The sequence below is a fragment of the Panthera pardus genome, unplaced genomic scaffold (genome assembly GCF_024362965.1).
Source record: "Panthera pardus isolate Hobbes unplaced genomic scaffold, ASM2436296v1 HiC_scaffold_21, whole genome shotgun sequence".
In the NCBI taxonomy this organism is placed as follows: Eukaryota; Metazoa; Chordata; class Mammalia; order Carnivora; family Felidae; genus Panthera; species Panthera pardus.
Window position 1 is genome coordinate 55,487,130 of NW_026526777.1, and position 24,841 is coordinate 55,511,970.

General features: G+C 38.8%; 1 protein-coding gene across 1 annotated transcript in view; it reads right to left on the minus strand.

Moving 5' to 3' along the window:
• MROH9 (maestro heat like repeat family member 9) overlaps positions 1–24,841 on the minus strand; it is an 83,720-nt gene that overhangs the window by 37,464 nt on the left and 21,415 nt on the right. Inside the window, exons 4-7 of the mRNA XM_019424614.2 lie at positions 20,517–20,652; positions 19,870–19,956; positions 17,602–17,706; positions 3,407–3,542 (exon numbers count right to left, since the gene is read on the minus strand). Of these exons, the coding sequence (XP_019280159.1) occupies positions 3,407–3,542; positions 17,602–17,706; positions 19,870–19,956; positions 20,517–20,652 (464 nt within the window). The remainder of the gene's footprint in view (positions 1–3,406; positions 3,543–17,601; positions 17,707–19,869; positions 19,957–20,516; positions 20,653–24,841) is intronic.

Sequence of the window (24,841 nt, forward strand, 5' to 3'; positions counted from 1 at the left end):
TGACTCATGGGTTACTTAGAAGTGGATTACCTGGTTTCCGAATATTTTGAATTTTCCAGGTATCTTTCTAGTTTTATTTCTAGGTTAATTCCATTTTGGTCAGAGAATCCATTTTGGACGAATTAAAGACTTTATACTTTCTTAAGATTTGATTCATGGCTTGAATGTGGTCTATTTTGGTAAGTTTTCTGTTTTTTCCTTGAGGAGAATGTTCGTTTTTCCATTATTGGTGGAGTGTTCTCTATATATTAATTAGGTCAAGTTGGTTCAAGTCTATATCCTTAAAAATTTTCTGTGTGATTATGAATTATTGAGAAAGAGATACTGAATTCTCTGACTATAATTGTACATCTGCTCCTTGTAGTTCTATCCTTTTTTAAAAAATTATTTTTAGAGCGAGCATGTGCACAAGCGAGTGGGGGCAGAGGGAGAGGAAGGGAAAGTGTCTCAAGCAGGCTCCCTGCTCTGCATGGAGAGTGTTGCGGGGCTCAATCTCATGACCCTGAGGTGGTGACCTGAGCTGAAATCAAGAGTCAGATGCTTAACCGACTGAGCCACCCAGGCGCCCCCTAGCTCTATCCATTTTTGTTTAATGTATTTTAATTTTTATAAATTTTTAATTTTAGGGACATACATGTTTAGCATTGTTGTCTTATTAATTAATTGACCCCTTTATCATTATGAAATGATCCTCTTTTTCCCTGGAAGCATTCTTTGCTCTGAAATATATATTTTTTGATATTGATTCAGCCACTCTAATTTCTTTTTGACTAGTGTTACTGTGCTATCTTCCAACTTTTAACTTTTATTCTATTTATGGCTTTGCATTTAAACTGGGTTTCTCATAGGGCAGCATAGAGTTGAGCCTTGCTTTTTATCCAATCTGATAATCTCCACCTTTTCACTGGAGGTGTTCAGAATATTTACATTTACTCTAGATGGCTTTAAGTCTTCACTATTTGTTTTCTATTTTTCCCATCTGTTCTTTCTATTTTTCCTCTTTTTTGTCTTCTTTTAAAGTAGTTTTTAAAACATTACATCTCAATTTGGCTTACTATATGTACCTCTTGGCTATATTATTTAGGAGGCTGCTTTAAGGTTTATATTACACATCTTTAACTTATCACAGTTTACTCGTTAAGTGACACGTCACACTCTGTTTGCAGGAACCTTAAAAAGTAATCCTACTTCCTCTTTCAAGCCTCTATTGTTGTCATATAGCTTTTACATTATTATTTTTTGCCTTGAACAGTTGATTATCATTTTAAAAGATTAAATAATGAGAAGGGGCACTTGGGTGGCTCAGTCAGTTAAGCATCCGACTTTAGCTCAGATCATGAACTCAACAGTTCATGAGTTCGAGCCCCATGTCGGGCTCTGTACTGACAGCTCAGAGCCTGGAGCCCGCTTTGGATTCTGTGTCTCTCTCACTCTCTGCCCCTCTTCCCACTCATGCTCTCTCTCTCTCTCTCTGTCTCTCAACTAAATAAACATTAAAAATTTTTTTTAAAAATAATGAGGACAGAATATTTACCTACGTAGTTGCAACCCATTACTCTTCATTCCTTTATGCGGACCTAGATTTTCACCTGGATGTTTTTCCTTGAGGGATTTCCTTTAATATTTCTTTTAGTGCAGATCTGCTGGCAATGAATTCTAGCAGCTCTTGTATATCTAAACATGTCTTTATTTCACTTTTGTTTTTAAAAGAATTTTTGCTGGCTAAAGAATTCTAGATTGCCTTTTCCTCCCCCCTGTACATTGAGAGGCTGCTCCATTGTTTATGGCTTTTACTGATAAGAAATTTACTGTCATATTTACTTTTGTTCCTGTGAATGAAATGTGTCGTATTTTCTCTGGCCCTCTTGAAAATTACACTGTTAATTTTTGCCAGAGTGTTCTTCACCTCAGATATTATGCTTTTAATCTCCAGATTTTCAATTGAGGTCTTTTAGAAATTTTTCTATGTCTCTGCTTAACATGTTCATCTTTTTCTTGGACTCCTTAAATAATTGGAATACATTATAACAATTGTTTTAACGTCCCTTTCTACGAATTCTATCATCTGAGTTATTTCTGGGTCAGTTTTGATTCATTTCTCTCCTCATTATGTGCTGTGGTCTGATTCTTTGCAAGTGTAATAATTGTTATTGGACCCTGTGAATTTTAACTTGTTGACTGCTGGAATATTGGTATTCCTAGGAGTAGGTTTGAGCTTCATTCTGATTAACATTCAAAGTATTTGGAGATAACCTGATCTTTTTAGATCTTATTTTTAAGGTCTGTTAAGTGGCACCAAAACACAATTTAGTCTAGAGATCGTTTTTTCCTTCTAATGAAACAAAACCCTTTGGGTACTCTTCCTCATTACTTGTGCATTATGAAGTTTTAAATGTTGGCTTATCGTCATAGGCACTATTCCCAGCCTTTGCGAGTTCATTGGATTTTTCTCCTTAAACATTCCCCCCTGGCCTCAGGTAGTTTCCTTCACATTCGTATTCTTTTTTGTTGTTGTTGTTAAGTTTATTTACTTCTTTTGAGAGAGTGAGCATGAGTGGGGGAGGGGCAGAAAGACAGGGGGAGAGAGAGAGAGAGAGAGAGAGGATACCAAGCAGGCTCTGTGTTGTCAGTGTGGAGCCCGACACAGGGCTCAAAGCCACGAACTATGAGATCATGACCTGAGCAGAAATCAACTAACTGAGCCACCCATGCATCCTCTCACATGCGTGTTCTGACCACTACATACCTGAATAAGGAGAACCCTGTGCAAATCTCTGGAGCGCTTTGTGCACTCCTCTCTGGCCCTCAGACCTGTGAGCTCTAGCTATCATGACCTCTCTGGATCCCTAATTCTGTCTCTTCTTGGTGACACCATTGGGTTGCAGTCTACAAACTTACTTTAGGTGGTAAGCTCAAGCAACTGTAGACCCCACCTCATTTGAGGCTAAATCTTTTCTCTAAGTTATTTGGAAATAGTATGATACTTTCAGGACTTGCTTTTATGCTTTGTTAGGCAGGTCACAGCAGCATTTACTGCTGGTGGCTAATTTTCCCCCACCCCTGAAGCAAGAATCTGAATATTCCATTTGATGCCCCATTAGAGGGGGAAAATATACCTCCTTTTTAAAAAAGTCCCATTGGTACCATTTCTTCTCTTTCTCCTCTTCTTCCCCACAGCCTTCCTGCCCCCAGCATTAACACCCAACACTAATCCAAGTATAGTACTTTATAGATCTTGGCATATCTTGATCATTCTAAAAAGATTATGAAAGGCGTGTTAGAAAGTGGAGCTATAGATGTTGGGGCAGGCTTTAGAAATCTAGACATAGAGCCTTCTTGGGACCCACAAGGAGAAGTTAGGGACAATTTGTAGTACCCCTTAGAAGAGGTGGTAAATCATTCTTACCGTTCTGACACTTTGCAATGCAGAGGAGGTGATGCAAGCCCAAGGATGCTTGTTGTGTGATTGAGACGTCATTATGGCAACACAGAAGAGACAGTTCTGCTGCCAGGACACCCAGACAGGGAGCATCAACACTTGCCTAATGGGAAAAAACAAGGGAGAAAAATGCATTTTCTGTGCCTAGTCAACATCGAATGTTGGTATCCAATCCTCTAATATCTATATTGGACTAGGGTTAGAGGATGAGCTTCCAAATTACCAAACCTATGTTCAAATCTGTTACTACCTCAGTTTCCTCCTTTGTGAAACGTAGATAACAAATGCTACCTTGTAATAGTTATCGTGGGGACTATTTACGACAAAAAAGCAAGTTCTTAGCAAAGTGTTTGGAAATAATGGGAACTCAGCTAATGTTAGTTTCTATTCTGTAAATCAGGTAGCAATTTTCAGGCAGCACATTCCAGGATATTGGGGCAGAGGGAGGATATCCAAAAACTGTCATGTGCTCTTGTCTATGTATGACACACTTCAGATGCCTCTGTAAGCCACTGGAGAAATGTAACTTTTCCTCCTGGAGTTGTTCTGATTCTTCCCAAAGAAATTCATTTTTTAAAAATTCAGAGCATTTACTTTTGATGTCAAAGCTACCATCACAACCTTCATGTATTTCTTCCTACAACGTCCTGTGACACAGGCTGTTCAAATAGTTAGATTTTCATCTTGATTGACTAGTCAAGAAGAAAGGAGAGGTGGAAGGGACATTCTGGTTTTGTGAAGGTTTGAGTACCATTACCAATTATTTTTTTAAACAAAGGGGGCTCTGTTCACAGGTAGGTTTGGTAAACTAGTAGGTCTTCTTGTTTCTAAGACAGGTGATTATTTTTCTTAAATAGATGTTTCGAGGATTAGAGCAAATTTTGGTGGTAAAAGTTAAAACCGAGTCAACCCTCTGGGAGGATCCCACAGCCTGTTTCTCTTTCTTTCTACTTCTCTCATATGTCTGCTTAGCCCTGCCTCTCATGTTGCTTGACCCACCCCTTTCTCTCAATCTTAAACACACACACACACACACACACACACACACACACACAGTCATTTCTAAAGAGGAATGTGAAGTGAACTGGGTCATGGGTCAAGGGCATAACTGAACAAGGATACTGGGAACGATGGTCTCAGCAGAAGAAGGAGAGATAATCCTTTACTTCTGTGGATTCTTTGTAAGGCTGGCCTTGGGGTCCCTCTACTCTAGGAGTCCTATGAGTTAGGAGAATCTAGAAGCAGACAGTACAGACATTACACTGGGCTCTAGGGAGACATGTTTTCCTTCCCTGGGTGCTCTTTTCTTTGGAATTGCAGCCCAGGTTTCTTTTTCCATCTAATGGCAAGATTTTAAGAACCACCATCACACTGTGGGACTGAGTGGTACTTCTCTATCCGGCCTGATGGGGGAGTAGTCCTCTCAGCTTAGTTCACAGAAGTTGGGAACCATTTACAAGGGATTGCCCCTAAAGTCTTATTTGCCTCAAATGGCTTTTCTGATTATGCCTCCTCAAGAACTTGTGGATGTGTAATTACCAGGTGTTTTTGTAAATGAAGCTATCAGTGGTCTATCTATTCTGTTTGCCAGGTTGGGTCTGTCTAATTTCTGTCTCTATTGTAGGTGTGGCTGTTTCTAGATTGCATGGCACGTTTGAGGAGGATGGGGAACATGACAGGAGAAAGGTTCTGCACTGTGGAGCACACAGATTATGCCCTTCGGAAGTGTACCAACAACAGCTATACTCTCTCCAACACAAGACTTTGGGAACTTCCAATACAATATGGCCCTGCTTTTATAGAAAATCTATCCAAGTGCTGAAAGGAAAATAAGCATTAAGATCTGGAGAAAAAAAAAAAAAACTTCTCAGAATCCATCCCTAAGCTGGAGTATTTCTGCTCACTTTTCTGATCCTTTCTTAGTGGATTCCTTCTTTGTAGATGCGGCCTCTCCAGTTCCTTGTCTTAACAATAATGGTAGTTTAGGTACTAAATTCCATAGGCAACCACTCCTAAGTGTTTTTAGCTGCTTCTTCTGGAGGTCACCTTTTTATCTCTAAATAATGGACTCCCATTTCTGTTCTAATATCAGTTTGGGACATTGCCTATCTATTCCTGCTGTGATAAATTAGGGGTTATCACATCTTTCTGTTTTACCACCATCCTCTCTATATAGCTTGTTACTCATTATGGCACATTACTATTTGTAGTCCTTCCCTTTTCTGTTTTCATAATATGGCAGTACTTTTATTTCTTGTTTCATAGATACAAATACCTTGTTGATCTTCTGCTTTATGAAGTAAGTGTTTTGGAGCACTTGTATTTCCCTTCAACTTTTTTCTACCATGTCTTCTACTTTCTTACTACTTTTGCCTGTACTTTATTGTGCATTTATTTATTGTGGCAAAAAAATATACATAACCTACAATTTACCATTTTAACCCTTTTAAAGTACCCAATTCAGTAGCATAAATCACATTCACAATGTGGAACAACCACTACCTCTCTCTAGCTCTAAATCTTTTTCATCACCTCAAGTGAAAACCGCTAACCAGTCAGTCTTTATTCTTTGGTAACCACAGTCCCTGTCAACCACAAAGCTGATTTCTGTCTCTGTGGATTTGCCTATTCTGCCATTTCATGTAAATTTCATAGAACATGTAGGCTTTTAGGTCTAATTTCTTTCACTTAGTGTAATGTTTTCCAGTTTTATTAATGTTGCAGTATATATCCGACCTCATTTCTCTTTTTGGCGGAGTAATATTCCATTGTATGAATATACCACATTTTATTTGTCCATTCACTTTGTTGATGGACATTTAGGTTGTTTCCACGTCTTGGCTATTGCGAATTATGCTGCAATGAACATTTGTGTATAAGTTTTTGTTTGACCAGCTCTTTCAAATTCTTTTGGGTATATACCTAGGATTGCTGGGTCATACGGTAATTGTGTATTTAACTTGTTGAAGAACCACTAAACTCTTCCCTGCATTTTTGCTTTTGCATTGTTAAGTTTATAGCATTTGATGGGATTCGATAACTTATTTGAGTTTTCTGTGATTGATCCTAAAAGCTGAAAATCAATAATGTGGTCTTATTATTATGATTAAGTAAAATTGTTTAATGCATAGGCCATTTTTACTTTAATTATATTTTCTTTTGGCATATAAATATGTTTTCTCTACCCTTTTCAAGGCTAAATTCTCACCTGTGACCTGAATTGACTCTTTATTTTGATAATCATGTTTCTCTCTTTATTTATCTTGGGCTGACTCTGGTATTTGGAGGGGTTAATCCAAATGTCTGACAAATCTTGGTTATCTAGTCATACTTACAAATGCAATGCTTCTTGGCAGAATTTATGTATGTGAGCAAGGCTCATCAACAGGTGGGCTTTGCTTTAGAGTGGTTAGGTGGGGACGCTGGGGTTACACTAAAATATTTCTGAGCAATCAGGATAATTTTCTCAGGGGATTTTCTAGCCATTTTGAGGAAGAAGTCCTCAAATTTTATCTGCCAGTGGATCTGCCAGTGGACCCAGGTCCCTGTGGAATATAGTACATGTGTAAAGGGGGATGGAAGGCAATAGAGTCTTCTGTATAAACTTTCAGTGAATCCTTTCAGTTAATGCATGTATTTTCAACCCTGCTTTGCCTCTCACCCTTTGTCATTACTTGGACCTCCAAGCTCCAGCTTCTCCAGAGTTGCATTGGGCAAACTGCTTCCTAAAAAGCCGTACCCCATCCTAATGTTCACGTGCACCTGTCTTTCAGCTTCCTTTGTGAGGCTTTGTCAGTTACCATTTTCTATCTTTTCTATCATCCTGTTGACATCTAGCCCACCTAAAACTTTTTACTAATTTGACAAATTTCATCACTTCCATTTTGTGAGGACTTTAGAGGGAGAGGAGAGAAAGGCATGCAGATAATCTGTTAGCTTTGACTGGAAATCCTCCCCTCATCTTTTATTTATTTATTTATTTGTTTATTTATTTATTTATTTATTTTAAAATTTAATCCCAGGTAGTTAATATACAGGGTTGGTTACATTACTTTCAGGTGTACAATGTGATTCAACACTTCCATACATTACCCGGTGTTCATCATCACAAGTGCACTCCTTAATCTCCATCACCTATTTAACCCATGCCTCTCTCCACTTCCCCTTCGGTAACCATCAGTTCATTCTCTACAGTTAAGAGTCTGTTTCTTAGTTTGTCTCTCTCTCTCTTTTTCCCTTTGCCCATTTGTTTTGTTTCTTAAATTCCACATATGATTAAAGTCATATGGTATTTGTCCTTCTCTGACTTCTTCTATTTAGTCTTATACTCTCTAGCTCCATCTATGTCATGGCAAACAGCGTGATTTCATTCTTTTTTATGGCTGAGCAATATTTCATTGTGTGTGTGTGTGTGTGTGTGTGTGTGTGTATAGATACCACTTCTTTATCCATTCATCAGTTGATGGACATTTAGGTTGCTTCCATATCTTGGCTATGTAAATAATGCTGCTATAAACATAGGGGTGCATGTATCTCTTTGAATTAGTGTTTTTGTATTCTTGGGGTAAATACCTAGTAGTGCAATTTCTGGATCAGAGAGCAGTTCTGTTTTTAACTTTTTGAGGAATCTCCATTCTGTTTTCCACAGTGGTTGCACCAGTTCACATTCCCACCAACAGTGCCAGAGGGTTCCTTCTCCTCCACATCCTTGCCAACATGTGTTGTTTCTTATGTTTTTGATTTAGCCATTCTGAGATGTTGGAGGCGATATCTAATTGTATGAGTTTACATTTCACTGATGGTAAGTGATGATGAGCATATTTTCATATGTCTGTTGGCCATCTGGAGGTCTCCTTTGGAGAAATGTCTATTTATGTCTTCTGCTCATCTTTAATTGGATTATTTGTTTTTTGGGTGTTGAGTTTTATAAGCTCTTTGTATTTTGGATACTAACTCTTTATCAGATATGTCATTTGCAAATATCTTCTCCCATTCAGTAAGTTGTTATTGTGCATGGTGTAAGAAGGGGTCAGTTTCATTTTTTGCATGTAGCTGTCCAGTTTTTCCAATACCATTTATTAAAGATACTGTTTTTTCCCCCACTCAATATTTTTTCCTGCTTTCTTGAAGATTAAGTGACCATGTAAATGTGGGTTTATTTCTGGGTTTTGTATTCTGTTCTATTGATCTATGTGTCTGTTTTTGTGCCAGTACCATAATGTTTTGATTACTACCGCTTTGTAATATAAGTTAAAGCTCAACATTGTGATCCCTCCAGCTTTGTTTTTCTCTTTCAAGATTGCTTTGGCCATTTGGGGTCTTTTGTGCTTCCGTACAAATTTTAAGATTCTTTGTTCTAGTTCCGTGAAAAATGCTGGTGGTATTTTGATAGGGATTGCATTAAATCTGTAGATTCCTTTGGGTAGTTTAGACATTTTAAAAATACTTGTTCTTCCAACCCACGAACATGGAATGTCTTTCCATTTCTTTGTGTCGTCTTCAATTTCTTTCATCAGTGTTCTATAGTTTTCAGAGTACAGGTCTTTCACCTTTTTGGTTAGGTTTATTCCTAGGTATCTTATTATTTTTGGTGCAATTATAAGTGGGATTGTTAATTTCTCTTTCTGCTGCTTCATTATAGGTGTGTAGAAATGCAAATAGATTTCTGGATATTGATTTTTTTAAATTTTTTCAATATATGAAGTTTATTGTCAGATTGGTTTCCATACAACATCTGGGTATTGATTTTGTATCCTCTGACTTCACTGAATTCATGGATCAGTTGTAGCAGTTTTTTGGTAGAGTTTTTAGGTTTTCTCTATACAGTAACATGTCATCTGCAAGTAGTGAAAAGTTCACTTCTTCCTCATCATTTTGGGTGCCTTTTATTTCTTTCTGTTGTCTGGTTGCTGTGGGTAGTAGGACTTACTTCCAGTACCGTGTTGAATAAAAGTGGTGAGAATGGACTTCTTCCTGACCTTAAGGGAAAAGCTCTCATTTTCCCCCTATTAAAGATAATGTTAGCTGCGGGTTTTTAATACATGGCCTTTATTATGTTGAGATATGTTCCCTCTAGATGTACCTTGTTGAGGGTTTTTGTCATGAATGGACATTTTACCTTGTCGAATGCTTTTTCTGCATCTATTGAAATGATCACATGGTTCTTATCCTTTCTCTTATTGATGTGATGTATTACACTGATTAATTTGCAAATATTGAACCATTTGCATCCTGAGAATAAGTCCCACTGGATTGTAGTGAATAATTTTTTTTAATGTATTGGTGAATTCAGTTTGCTAATATTTTGTTGAGTATTTTTGGATCTATGTTCACCAGAGATATTGGCCTGTAGTTCTCTTATTTTGTGGTTATATTTACCTCGTTTGGGTATCAGGTTAATGCTGGTCTCATAGAATGAATTTGGAAGTTTTCCTTTCTCTTTTATATTTTGGAATAGTTTGTGAAGAACAGGTATTAACTTGTATTTAAATGTTTTATAGAATTTGTTTATGAAGCCATCTGGCCCTGGCCCTTCATTTTTTGGGAGTTTTTTGATTACTGATTTCATTTCTTTGCTGGCTATTGATCTGTTCGAAGTATCTATTTCTTCCTGTTTCAGTTTTGGCAGTTTATATATTTCTAGGAATTTATTCATTTCTTCTAGGTTGTCCAATTTGTTGGCATATAGTTTTTAATAATATTCTACTATAATTGTTTGTTTTTCTGTGGTGTTGGTTGTTAGTTCTCTCTCATTTGTGATTTTATTTATTTCAGTCTTTTTACTTTTTTTCATGATAAGCCTGGCTAGAGGCCTGTCAATTCTATTGACCTTTTCAAAGAACCTGCTCCTGGCTTCATTGATTTATTCTACAATGTGTGTGTTTTTGTTTCTACATTTTATTACTTATTATTCTATATTCATTTATTCCTGCTCTAATCTTTATTATTTCTTCCTTCTGCTGGTCTTAGGTTTTGTTTCTTGTTCCTTTTTCTAGCTCATTTAGGTGTAAGGTTAGGTTGTATATTTGAGGTAGGTATGTATTTCTATAAATTTCCTTCTTTTTTTTTAAATTTTTTTTAACGTTTTTATTTATTTTTGAGACAGGGAGAGACAGAGCATGAACGGGGGAGGGTCAGAGAGAGGGAGACACAGAATCTGAAACAGGCTCCAGGCTCTGAGCTGTCAGCACAGAGCCCGACGCGGGGCTCGAACTCATGGACCGCGAAATCATGACCTGAGCCAAAGTCGGCCGCTCAACCGACTGAGCCACCCAGGCGCCCCTAAATTTCCTTCTTAAAACTGCTTTTGCTGTATCTCAAAGGTTTTGAACCACTGTGTTTTCATTTTTATTTGTTTCCGTGTAATTTTTTATTTCCTCTTGTATTTCCTGGTTGACCCATTCATTGTTTAGCTGCATGTTATTGAACTTCCGTATGTTTGCGGTCTTTCTAGAATTTTCTTGTAGTTGATTTCTAGTTTCACGTGTGATGGTCAGAAAAGATCATCTTTTTTGCATTTGTTGAGACTTTTTTCCTGGCCTCATAGGTGATCTATTCTGGAGAATATTCCATGTGTACTTGAAAAGAAAGTGTATTCTGCACTTCTAGGATGGAGTGCTCTGAATATATGTTACATCCATATAGTCAAGTGTGTCATTCAAAACTACTGTGTTCTTATTGATTTTCTATTTGGATGATCTCTCCATTAATTTAAGTGGGGGTGTGAAAGTCTTTTATTGTTATTGTATCACTTTCAACTAATTCCTTTATGTTTGTTATTGTTTTATGTATTTGAGTGGTCTCATGTTGGGTGCATAAATATAATTGTTGTACCATCTTGTTGAATTGTCCCTTTTATTATTTTATAGTGCCTTTCTTTGTCTCTTATTACAGTCTGTTTTAAAGTCTAGTTTGTGTGATCTAAGTTTTGATACTCTTTCTTTTGACATCCATTTGCATGATAAAAGTTTTTCCATCCCTTTGCTTTCAATCTGCACGTGTCTTTAGGACTGAAAGGAGTCTCTTGTCTTTAGTTCAGTTTGTCATCCTATGTCTTTTGATTAGAGCACTTAGCCTATTTCCATTCAAAGTAATTATTGATAGATATGTATTTTCTCTGATCCTTTCTTGTCTTTCTTTTGTAGTTGGCTCATTTTCTTTAGTGATATATTTGGAATTCTTTCTCTTTATTCTTTGCATGTTTATCAGTGGTTTTTGATATATGGTTGCCATTAGTTTGTATATAACCTCTTCTGTATGTCACAGTCTATATTAAGTTGATGGTCACTTAAGTTTGAACCCATTCTTTTCTCCTCGCCTCCCCACGTTTTAGTCATATGTTGTCATATTTTGCATCTTTTTATTTTGTGACTTACTTGACTGATTTTTTTTTTTTTTACAGAAATAGTTCTTTTTACTGCTTTTGTGTTTCCTACCTTCGTATTGTCAGTTTTGGTCTTTGCTTTCCATTCACAGAGTCCCCTTTAGTATTTCTTGCAGGGCTGGTTTAGTGGTCATGAACTCTTTTAGTTTTTGCTTGTTGGGGAAACTGTTTATCTCTCCTTCGATTTTGAATGATAGCCTTGCTGGACAGAGTTTTCTTGGCTTCAGATTTTTCTCATGCAGCGCTTTGAATATATCATGAACTCCGGCCTGCCAAGTTTCTGTTGAAAAATCTCCTTCTGGCCTCATGGGTTTTCCCTTGTAACTGACTGATGCTTTTTCTCTTGCTATTTAAAACATTTTTTTCTTTATCACTGTATTTTGCCATTTTAATTTTGATATATCTTGGTGTGGATCTGCTTTTGTTGATTTTGTCGGGGAATCTCTGTGCTCCCTGGAGCTGGATGTCTGTTTCCTTCTCCCCAAATTAGGGAAGTTTTCAGCTATTATTTCTTCAAATAAATTTTCTCCCCACTTTTTTCTCTCTTTTCTTCTACTGGGACCCCTACAATATGAATGTTATTATGTTTGATGGAGTCACTGAGTTCTCTAAGTCTATTCTTGTTTTGCATAATTCTTTTTTTCTTTTTTCAGTGTGATTGCTTTCCATTACTCTGTCTTCCAGGTCATTGATTCATTCCTCTGCTTCTTCCAGTCTGCTATTCATTCCCTCAAGCATGTCTCTGATTTTATTTATTCAGCCCTCTATCTATGCTATGTAATTCTTTATCATGTGTTAATGGTCTCACTGATGCTTTCCACTCTCTCTTCAAGACCAGCAAGTATCTTTATGATCACTACTTTAAATTTTCTATCAAGCATGTTATTTATATATTTTTTACTTAGATCTGCCTGTAACCTTGTCCTGTTCTTTCACTTGGGACAAATTCCTCTGTCTTCTCATTTTGTCTAAGTCTCTGTGCCTGCTTCTCTGTGTCAGAACAGTCAGCTATGTCTCCTGTTCTTGAAAGTAATGGCCTTATGAAGAAGAGGTCCTTAGTGCCCTATAATGTAAGCTCCCTTATTCCCCAGGGCTTGTCACTTCAGGGAGTATCTTCAATGTGTGCTGTATGTGCTCTGCTGTTGTGTCCTGGCCACTTTATCCTGCAGCTCAATTGTCTGTCTCTCTGCCTATTGTGGGAAATGTTTGGTCCTTGGCTCGAATGTGACAAGTTTTAACTAGGTGTGCTCTGGTCCGCTTGTGAGATGATACCCATTGCCACCTCTACCAGAACTGAAGCCCTGCAAAACTCTTGGGACAGGAGACTCAACGTGGGCAGGGGTTTGGGCCAGCCAGTTTTCTCGGAAAGGGCACCTGCTGGGCTGGGACCAAGCAAGCATGATTGGGAAGGGTGATTCTGCTGGAGCATGGCGGCGGGGGCGGAGCTTCATGTAAGCAAATTAGGTAGTGATTGCGCTGTCCTGGTTGCTGCACATGGGTCTGTGTTAATGCTGAGGGGAAGGAGGAGGAAACGACATCTGCCAGTTCCTTTGTTCATGGAGGGGGGTTTCTGCATGAATGTTGCCTTTCCGGGGCACACTCAGAGAAGAGCAAATAACCTCCTCACTGTGTGCCCCAAGTGCTTTTCATATCACTGTTTCCATGCTGTATGTCCATAGGCTGCCTGTTTGCTTTCCCTCTAAGAGCAGCACAATGTCCTCTAAGCTCTTCTAGAGCCAAGTCTGCTGACCTTTAAAGCTCCAGGCTTTAAGCCCCAGTGATTGCAAGAACTCATGAAATTTGGCTCCTCTCACTTTCCAAGCCAATTGCCATGGGGATTCATCTTCCCCGTGTGCTACCCACTGTGCTAGTCTGTCTCTTACCCTTCTCTTCGACCACATCTCCCTCCCTACCACAGAATTCATGATTTGTTTCTTTCCCAAATGGTGTGTCCACACTTCCTACCATCTTTGATTTGGGCTCTTCTGGACTCTTCTCTACTTTTAGTTGTGGAGTTTATTCTGCCAGTCTTCAGGTTGATTTCTAGGGTACTTAAGATGATTTGATAGTCACCTACTTGTATGTGTTGGACAAGGCAAGCCTAGGGTCCTCCTACTCCACCCCCATCTTCCTCCCTAAATCCCACCTGTCTTCTTTTGGTGGGGGGGGATTCCCACTCATCTAATTATTATTATCATTATTATTATTATTGCTGCTAAAAGCTTTATCGTTTACATTTGGCCCATAGCTTGGGAGAGGGCTGCAGGGTGGTTAAAAAGCTGCCTAGTGGCTGCAGGAAGAGGCTCAGGCACAAGCCCTCCCACCAGGGGGATGCCAGAGGGCCCCTCAAAAAGGCTGCTGGGCTCCAGAAGCTCTTACTTATGCTTGGGGGTGAGGCTTTTTAAGATACTCGTTCAGCCCAGCCTAGGGGTCAGCCAGCCTATGGAGGTTTGTCAGGTGGTCGCCCATCTTCTTGATGACTTTTACCGCTTCATCGAGGAAATGATTCTCTAGCAAGTCACAGAGATGGGGGTCTGCATGGGCACAACCCAGGGCATGCAGACCCAAAAGGGGCTGGTTCAGGCTCTTCTCCAGAACCAGGGCGGCTTCCATGGAATCCAGGGTTTTACTCCCACTCATCTTGATATGACTTCTGCATGTTCTAGAAGAGGGCATGGCTGCCACACTGGTTTTGCATCTTCAGGAGACGCTCAGTGCCCTCCCACTTCTCCTCAGCCAATTCTTGAAAGAAGTGGCTTATGCCTTTAGAGCCACATCCTCATGGCCAAAATAGAAGCCCAGAGAGAGGTAGGTGTAAGAGGCCCACAGATGTCTGTTGACGAGGCAGTTGACAGCAGCCTCCACCTCTGTGGAATAATTCTGACGAATCTGGGTGCTCGTGGTTGATCGGTAATAAGGAGTTAAGCTCAAAATAGGGTATCGGCTGGTCCTGGAGGCAGAGGGTGGCCAAGAAGATGGCTCCAAAGGTTGCAACTGGAAAAAAGTTTGGAGAGTGGTCGGAGGCTGATAGAAGGGGCGCCCCTGAATCTGTTCCATCCAAACACTGTTGAAACAAGAGAAAGATTGGCAGGACCACTGGTGCGCTGCCCCACCCATCTCTCAAATGCTGAAAGACTGTGCCAAAAGAACAAACCCAGGAAAAGTCTTTCTGTTAATGATATAAGATGACACGATTAGCTCACGTTTCTTTGCCTGTTTGAAAACTGAATAGTTTAATTGAAGGGACAAATACTCTCTGAGTGTGGAAGTTCCTCACCTTGATAGGCACATAGGTCATATAAGGAGAATTACTGCATGAAAGAGTATTTTTGATAGAATATAAATGGTAGTTTGGATTATTTAATAATACAAGGGCCACTGAGATTCTGGAAGGTGTAGAATAGGGTAATTTATTTTTTTATGTTTATTTATTTAGTTTTGAGAGAGAGAGAGCGAGCGCCCACAAGTCGGGGAGGGGCAGGGAGAGAGACACAGAATGTGAAGCAGGCTCCAGGCTCCGCACTATCAAGTGCAGAGCCTGAAGCGGGACTCAAACTCATGAAGCATGAGATCATGACCTGAGCCGAAGTCAGACGCTTAACCACCTGAGCCATCCAGGCACCCCAGGATACAGTAATTTATGGAAAAAAAAAAGTCTTTCCAGTGAACGGACAGCACGTGAGCACAGAATAGGTAGTTACATATAATTAGAGAAGGGCAAAGCAGATCTTCACTGATTATCTACAATGTGTCAGACATACAGATACAGAGACAAGGCCTGGGGGAAGCCTAGTTTTTAATTTAATAATGCATTCATCTGTTTTATTTCATATATTTGTCCTCTCTCCCCCATTAATTTCACTGACTTAACCATGTTTAGAGGACATTATCATAAAGAGAAAGTTAACCTAATAAAGTTTTATGCCTGCTTGACTATGACGAACTGGTTGATGCTAGCTTTGCTTCTATGTTCTGGAAAATGCTGGTGTGCTTCCACCTGCTGGTCCTTAGTGAACATTGCAGAACAAAGTAATCCGTTACCCTATTTGACTTCTCAAATCTCAGTTGTAAGTAGGGACACCCAATTTATGACAGGCTTCTGCGCACATGTGAATTTACAGATTTATTTTTTTAACAGTTGAGGGATGAGATGTGTGTAGGGGAGAATGAACTTCATGAACATAATCAAAATTGAGAAGAGGTGATAGAAGATGACAAAACTCCAAAATGTCATACCTGCTACCTGAGTGGAACTCACTAGAATATAAATGAACAAGTATATGTATACTGAATACAAATGCAAAAGCAGACAGCCGCTCATGAATAGATCTCGGTCAGACAGTCGCCATCAAAGACTTGCTGAGTGCATGAAACATTTAGAAACTGTTCAGAAAACAGGCTGGAGTTGCGATCTGCACTTAATCTCAAGCCTTGCTGCAAAATTTTGAATGACTAGCCTTTCAGACATATGAACGGACAACCAAGCCATTTTAGAAATAGAAGGCTGCCTTCCCTGGCCAGGCAACCAGAAGATTGAAGCAAATCACTCCCTCTCTCTTTTGAAATAGAGAATTAGCTGATGCAAGAACATCCTGGACTGCATTTCCTCCTGTAAGTAGATTATGTTACCTTCCAAAGCTGATTTTAAACAAAACAGTAAAAATTCAGATATATTGTAAAGTGTATCTAGGCTTTTTGTCTCTAGAAGCTCTCTGTATAAGAGGTAGAAAATGGGTACGTGAAGGTGTCATCACGAATGTATGTTTCTGGCCCCCTTTATTCTGAACTCCTGAATGATTCAAACAATCAGATGAGCAATTAGAAGACTTATGTTTAAAAATCACAGTTAAGAATGAGTTGCAAAACAGAGACTGGATACACGGTATCCAAAAAGGAGAGAAATGTTCATAGACGGCAAGGATTTTTAGAAGGCAAGGAATGATGTTATTAAAAATACAGAAGGGGCGCCTGGGTGGCTTGGTCGGTTAAGCGTCCGACTTCGGCTCAGGTCATGATCTCTCGGTCCGTGAGTTCGAGCCCCGCGTCGGGCTCTGTGCTGACAGCTCAGAGCCTGGAGCCTGCTTCCGATTCTGTGTCTCCCTCTCTCTCTGACCCTCCCCCATTCACTCTCTGTCTCCAAAATAAATAAAAGTTAAAAAAAAAAATTAAAAAAAAAATTACAGAAAACCCTAGTACATACTGGCAATGATGAGATGCCTGTTTGCTCTCCAGCTGAAAGGCAACCGTTAGAAAGTCCAATAACATCCCAGTGTTGGTGAAGGTGTGGGCAAATGATTACTCTAATATCCACAGGAATACAAACCGGAGGATAATTTTGTAATGCTAAAACTGTAACCTATCCATACTCTTTGATCTATTATCTTTCTAAGCATTTCTAAGTGAACAAACACTTGAAAAAAGATAACCATTTGTATATAGTTTGAAGTAGAAAAAAAAAAAACCAAATATACCCGAATTTCCATCTATAGTTAAATTACAATACATCAAAACTACGGGGATATATGCTTTGGCTGAAAGAATGAGATACACTTACATACATTGCCATGAAAATATCTGAGGGACATATCGTTCGGTGAAAAAATCGAGTTGCAGAGCCATGTAAAATCACGCAGGATATTGACTCTTTTCTCAGTATCCCAACCTGCCCGCATGCTCATACCAAGCAGGCATTTAGAACTCTCCAGCCTCAAGACTTGGAAGGCAGCACTACAGAGACTCGGCCTTCAGGAGCGGGTGGCGTAACTGCACTGTCACTTACGTATCCCCTGACTTTCCTGGAGGCAAAGCTCAGCACCCTGCTGATGACCACTATGGCTCTCTCCTGCAGGTATGAACTGTCTTCATTCATCCACATGGCCATGTCCTGTGGAAAACACAAGAATCATCCTAGAGCGTGGTGTTTCCATTTCTACAAGTCCCCTCCTTTTAGTCTCCGTCTCCACCATGTCAAGGGTCCCCGGGGGGCTCCTGATTATGTCACATCTAACCTACATTGCTCTCAAAAAGACGGACAACCGGCTGGTTGTATGCTACAAGCTATCTAGCACACTTCATCTATTGTAGCAACTACACCTGGGTAGCATGTTACTAATCTATTTGTTTTCTATTTACTATGATATTTTTAATTTAAATTCCAGTTAGTTAACATATTGTGTAGCATTGGTTTCAGGAGTCGAATTTAGTAATTCACCACTTACATGTACCACCCTGGGCTCATCCCAGTAAGTGTCTTCCTTAATGCCCATCACCCATTTAGCCCATCCCCCCCACCCACCTCCCCTCCAGCATGGGTTGTATGTTACTTAATTCTATCCAACGAGTCTTTACTAATGTGCAATCTAACGGTCGCTTTGTCAGTCATCATAAAGAGCTTAACATGAGGCTGTGATGGGATTATCCGCTGCTTCTCCTCTTTTTCTTTCAAAGTACTATCCTCTCTCTTTAATCACAGGATCTGACTTTCTATTTTAAACGAGACTTGAAATGTCATCTGATCCTGAAATGTCATTTTACTCCAGAATTTCCTCTGCAGATTCAACACTCAGTTATTTTCTGGCTCATGGGTGCAGAAAATATTCCTGGAGGCAGCTCGGTTAGAAGGTTCTTGCTAATTTTGATTCAACTCCATCTTGCTGTAACTTCTATTTGTTCTAAATCTCCAGATGCAGGGACATATTTACAAGCTTGGGAAGGGAAGAAGACTGCCTATGCCTCACATGCCAGCTACCATCAACAGATTTCTTAAGGCACTCTGCTGGAGTCCATGGAATTTATGCTAAATGTCCTCCTTTCACTGGCTCCTATTGTATAAAACTGGTCTGAAGTCCATTTCCCAGGGCAGAAGAGTCTAAATCCCTGGAGGTCAGTCTCTGCCTTTTCTACGTGTGGGCTTTCAGCTTTCTGAGGATCAAGAGAGTTTCTAGACATGGAAGGTCTAAGAGCAACATGGTTAAGTACCAGGTTACCAAGTTCGAGTAGCTCCCCCATTCATGAGCATTGTACATACTACTCCTCCTCTCTCTGCTTCCATTTCCTTATCTGCATAATGGGGGCGGGAGGGATGATGGTAACTTCCTCATAGGTTTATTGTAAGGATTAAATGAAATAACCCATATATGAAGTACTCAGCTTAGTGCCTGATGTAAAACAAATGCTCAATAAACAATGGTTTATTGGTTGAAAGAGCATGCATGGGGAAATAGTTGTAAGAATGGAATAATCACAACTACTTTGAAGGGCTGTGAGGTGAAATTTTTAAAGTACACAGGAAATATTTGGCTTAAACTAGGCACAAAGGAACTCAGTAGATTTTATTTTTCCTCACATTCCTTCTTGTCTTCATAAATACCAATTCTGCTTCTTGACTTGAACGTATTTTATAGTTTGCACAGACTCATAATGCTCCTGGTAGAATAAGTCACTCTGGTTCCCCAGTATTTTCAGACAGGTTCCCCTGATGCCGTCTTGCTAGAAATGCACAGCTAAAGGTCGTCAGATATCCTGAGCAGTCTCCTGTCTCTGACTGAGATGTTAAAAACAATGAAGTCTTGATGTAAGTGGGGTTTGGCGCAGCTGTTACACCTTCCTCTGTTAGTTATCATGGTGTCCATGAGGATGGGATGCTCATGGGATTCTCCAGTCCCAGGGCTGTGGGGGAACAAGCAATCATATAGACACTATCGAAGTATGATTTAATGTCGCACGGACCTGAAGGTGATTTAGGCCAGTCACCCTCTCCTCTCTGTTAACCCATATTGGATTCACTTTTACATTGCCACATAACATTTGTCTTAAGTGTCTGGTGATGCCATTCTCCCCAAATTGCATTCTTAAACGTGTGTCTCTGTAATCCAAATAAAGGGAAGTGATTTCATTTGGGGCATATTTTACACCTTCGGAGGGAAAAAAAATCAGCCACCAAATACTTGAAGAAGATGCAAATATGACAAAAGGGAAATGATTAGTGAAATACAGTGAGCTCTTTTAGATTTCAGACCAGAGAACAAAGTGCTTGCTTTCCCTTTACCTTTAAGATTTGCAGTTTGTAGAGGTCTTTAGACACTAAGATGAGAAGAGTGTCTTCATACATGTTTAAAATATTTTGATACAAATTCTGAAAAACAAAAATATTGCACAAACAGTCGGCCAGATAAAATTAGATATAATTGTACTCCACGTGTATAGTTTTGTGTCCCGGGGTCCTGAGTTATCCCCATACACTGAAGGCAAGAAAGGAACGAGGTAGCTATAGAGATGGGACCTCACTCAGTACAATGTGCCGTGAACCGCTCCCTCATCTTACAAGGCAGGTGCACTGTGTAGCTGTGCTGAGGAAATGGAGACCAGAGGTGTTGTTGACCTTACTGTAGGGCTCTTCCTCTCTCCACCTTTCTTTGCTCCTCTTTTCTTCTTTGCAGCCTTGGCCCATAAACTCTGTCCTTGCTAAAACAATTAACCTAAACTCTCTTCACTCATTTGTTCTCATAACTCCTATACGATCCATTAAATCCCAAGGATTGTGGAATTCACAAGGAGTCCAGAGGCACTGGAATAGACTGTTTATTATATCTCAAAAGAGTGAAGGAGGTAGCAAAGGGCATTTGGTGCAAGGGCATTTGTCAGGATTGCTGTGGCGCATAACAGTGCCTCTTCATAACTGAAGCGGAGACTTACCTCTATGTCCTCTTTGTCATCTTCACTGTTCCCCATTTGCCTCACTTTCTCAAGACTTGGAATAGAAAATACCTTTTTAAAGGATGACTCTATTATCTTCAGTTGGGATTCAAATTGCAGTGAGGGATCTACAAAGCTAATGAGAAAAAAGGTACAATTATTCAACAGAGAAGATAACAAATGCAACCTAACTTTGGTGGCTCGTCCTTGGGTCAGAGAGAACGTGCTAGAAAATGAGACCCAGCTCCTGGCTTTATATAACACGTGGACTTTTAAATATTCCCATAAAAATGACAATGGCACTGTAAATATAAAGGAATGAATTTCTTTGTAAAAAATCATCTGTAATCAGATATTTAGAAACCAGAATATATTTCTCCATAGACATAATAATGTAAAGAGTGGTTACATTTCCAGGCAAGCCCACAAAGCCATGCTGAGCTTTAGTTGAAATGTATTACTGCCACATTTTCTCTAAACCACCATACAACGTTTCTCACATTTAATATTTCTGATACTATGGGGTTGCATCCCTCCAGTTATTGGCAAAAGAAACATGCCCATCAGCAGTTAGAAAGACCAATTATGACATAATTGTTATTCCTTTGATATACGTGATGTGGATAACAGTCCTTCCTGATTTTTTGGGAGGTGAAAATGTTTTCTTATTTTTTGAAAAGATGGTGATATTGATGGTAAGGCAGGAAATTTTGTGCTGGACTCGGAATATCTTTTCTCTACTGGACAGGAAAATTGAAATATCTAATACCCACTGTTTGAAATGGAAGCTCTTAGAATATATTAGATCATTTTCAAATCTTGGGAAGATTAATTTGACTTCTTTATGGTTTATGGATGATCAGACTCTGAACAGACTCCCAACAAACAAAAGCTCAGGACCAGATGGCTTCACAGGTATATTCTACCAAACATTTAAAGAAGAGTTAATAACGATTCTTCTCAAACTTAACAAAAAAAAAAAATAGAAGAGGAAGGCAAACTTCCAAATTCATTCTATGAGGCCAGCATTATCCTGATACAAAACCAGATAAAGATACCACACACACACAAAAAGAGAACTACAGGCCAATATCTCTGGTGAACATAAATCCAAAATCCTCGACAAAATACTAGCAAATGGAATCCAACAATACATTAAAAATATCATTTATCACAATCAAGTAGGATTTATTCCCTAAATGCAAAGTGCTGTTCAATATCTGCAAAGCAATTAACATGATACATCACGTCAATCAGAGACAGGATAAAAACTATATTGATTGTTTTAATAGATGCAGAAAAAGCATCTGACAAAGTATAACATCAATTCATGATTAAAACCCTCAACAAAGTACATCTAGAGGGAACATATCTCCACATAATAAAGGCCATGTATTAAAAACCCGCAGCTAACATCTTTAATGGCAGAAAAACTGAGAGGTTTTCCTTTAAGTTCAGGAAGAAGTCCATTCTCACCACTTTTATTCAACACAGTACTGGGAGTAAGTCCTACCCACAGCAACCAGACAACAGAAAGAAATAAAAGGCATCCAAAATGATGAGGAAGAAGTGAACTTTTCACTACTTGCAGATGACATGATACCATATAGAGAAAACCTAAAAACTCTACCAAAAAACTGCTACAACTGATCCATGCATTCAGTGAAGTCAGAGGATACAAAATAAATACCCAGAAATCTTTGCATTTCTACACACCTATAATGAAGCAGCAGCAAGAGAAATTAACAATCCCACTTACAATTGCACCAAAAATAATAAGATACCTAGGAATAAACCTAACCAAAGAGGTGAAAGACCTGTACTCTGAAAACTATAGAACACTGATGAAAGAAATTGAAGACGACACAAAGAAATGGAAAGACATTCCATGTTCATGGATTGGAAGAACAAGTGTTGGTAAAATGTCTACACTACCCAAAGGAATCTACAGATTTAATGCAATCCCTATCAAAATACCACCAGCATTTTTCACAGAACTAGAACAAAGAATCTTAAAATTTGTACGGAAGCACAAAAGACCCCAAATGGCCAAAGCAATCTTGAAAGAGAAAAACAAAGCTGGAGGGATCACAATGTTGGGCTTCAACTTATATTACAAGGCAATAGTAATCAAAATATTATGGTACTGGCACAAAAATAGAGATATAGATCAATAGGACAGAATAGAAACCCCAGAAATAAACACACAATTACATGGTCAATTAATCTTCAAGAAAGCAGGAAAGAATATCGAGTGGGAAAAAGTCAGTCTCTCCTAAAATGGTATTGGAAAAACTGGCTACATGCAAAAGAATGAAACTGCTCGCTTTCATACACAATACACAATAATAAAGTCAAGGTGGATTAAGTATATAAGTGTGAGACCTGAAACCATAAAAATCCTGCAAGAGAACACAGGCACTAATTTCTGACTTTGGCCATAACATATTTGTAGATAGGTCTCTTGAGGCAAGGAAACAAAAGCAAAAATAGACTATTGGGACTACATCAAAATAAAAAGCTTCTGCACAGAAAAGGAAACAACAAACAAAACTAAAAGACAACCTACTGATTGAGAGAATATATTTGCAAATGACATGTTCAATATAGGTTTAGTATCCAAGATATATAAAGAATTCATGAAATTCAACACCCAAAAAACAAATAATCCAATTTAAAAATGGGCAGAAGACATGAATAGACATTTCTCCCCAGAGGCCATCCAGCCAACAGACACATGAAAAGATGCTCCTCATCACTCATCATCAGGGAAATTCAAATCAAAACCACAATGAAATATCACTTCCCACCTGTCAGAATGGCTAGAGTCAACAATACAAGAAACAACAGGTTTGGGCAAAGATGTGGAGAAAAAGGAACCCTCTTGCGTTGTTGGTGGGAATGTAAAATGGTACAGCCATTGTGGAAGAAAATATGGAGGTCTTTCAGAACATGAACAATAGAACTACCCTACAATCCAGTAATTGTGCTACTGGGTATTTACCCAAAGAATATGAAAACACTAATTTAAAAGGATATATGCACCCCTATGTTATAGCAGCGCTGTTTACAATAGCCAAATTATGGGAGCAGCCTAAATGTCCATCCATAGATGAATGGATAGAGAAGTGCGCACACACACACACACACACACACATACACACTAGAATATTATTCAGTCATGAAAAGAATGAAATCTTATCATTTGCAACAACATAAATTGATCTAGAGAATATAATGCTGAGCAAAATAAGCTGGTCAGAGAAAGACAAATGTCATATGATTTCACTCATATGTGGATTTAGGAAAAAAACCACAAATGTACAAAGGGGAAAAAAAGAGGCAAATGAGTAAACAGACTCTTAACTGGAGTCTGGTAGCAGATGGTTACCAGAAGGGAGGGAGGTCAGGGGAATGGATGAAATAGGTGAAGGAGATTAACATTATACTTATCTTGCTGAGCACTGACTAATAATATATGGAACTGGTGAATCACTTACTATATTGTATGCCTGAAACTAATAAACACTGAATGTTAACTACACTGGAATTAAAATAATAAAAAATTAACCAATTTCATTTATGAGTATAAAATTAAAGTTTTTAGAATAAGAGTTTTTTCGAAACGATAAAATAATTTTGAAATGCTACCAATTATGGTTTATCATTGGAAGGTAAGGGTGGCCCAATGTCTTAAAAACTATTGATTAGCACATGCCTATTAATAGATTAAATAAAAAAAAATCATGCTTTAGTCAATCTTGGAAAAGGAATAAATATCAACATCATATTCTAAGGAAAAAGATCTGTAAAATAATTTCTCGAAAGGTTTTATTTAAACCAAGATCCACCATTTTGCTAATTGAGAAGTAGTGTAAGAGTTTTTATTAAAAACAGGAACAACATAAGGGTTCAATTTCCAATTTAAAATATTATGTCAGAGTTTGCTGTATTTCGAATAAGACATGGTCTAATAAAAGTAGTTCAGTGAGCTCAATCAAACACAGGATAAATATACCCCCCTAAAAATCCCATATGCATCCCAGTATATCAGAAATTGCTGTTCAAACAAAATGGGGGTAAACCCTGAAATATAGTATAACTAAGAAGCTATTCTAGTAATGTGCAGAATCTATGTCAAAAATACCTCAAACTTAAAAAAAAATTTAATGTTAATTTATTTTTGAGAGAGAGAGAGACAGAGACAGAGACAGAGCATGAGCGGGGGGGGGGGGAAGGGGGAAGAGAGAGGGGGAGACACAGAATCTGAAGGAGGCCCCAGGCTCTGAGCTGTCAGCACAGAGCACAACATGGGGCTTGAACCC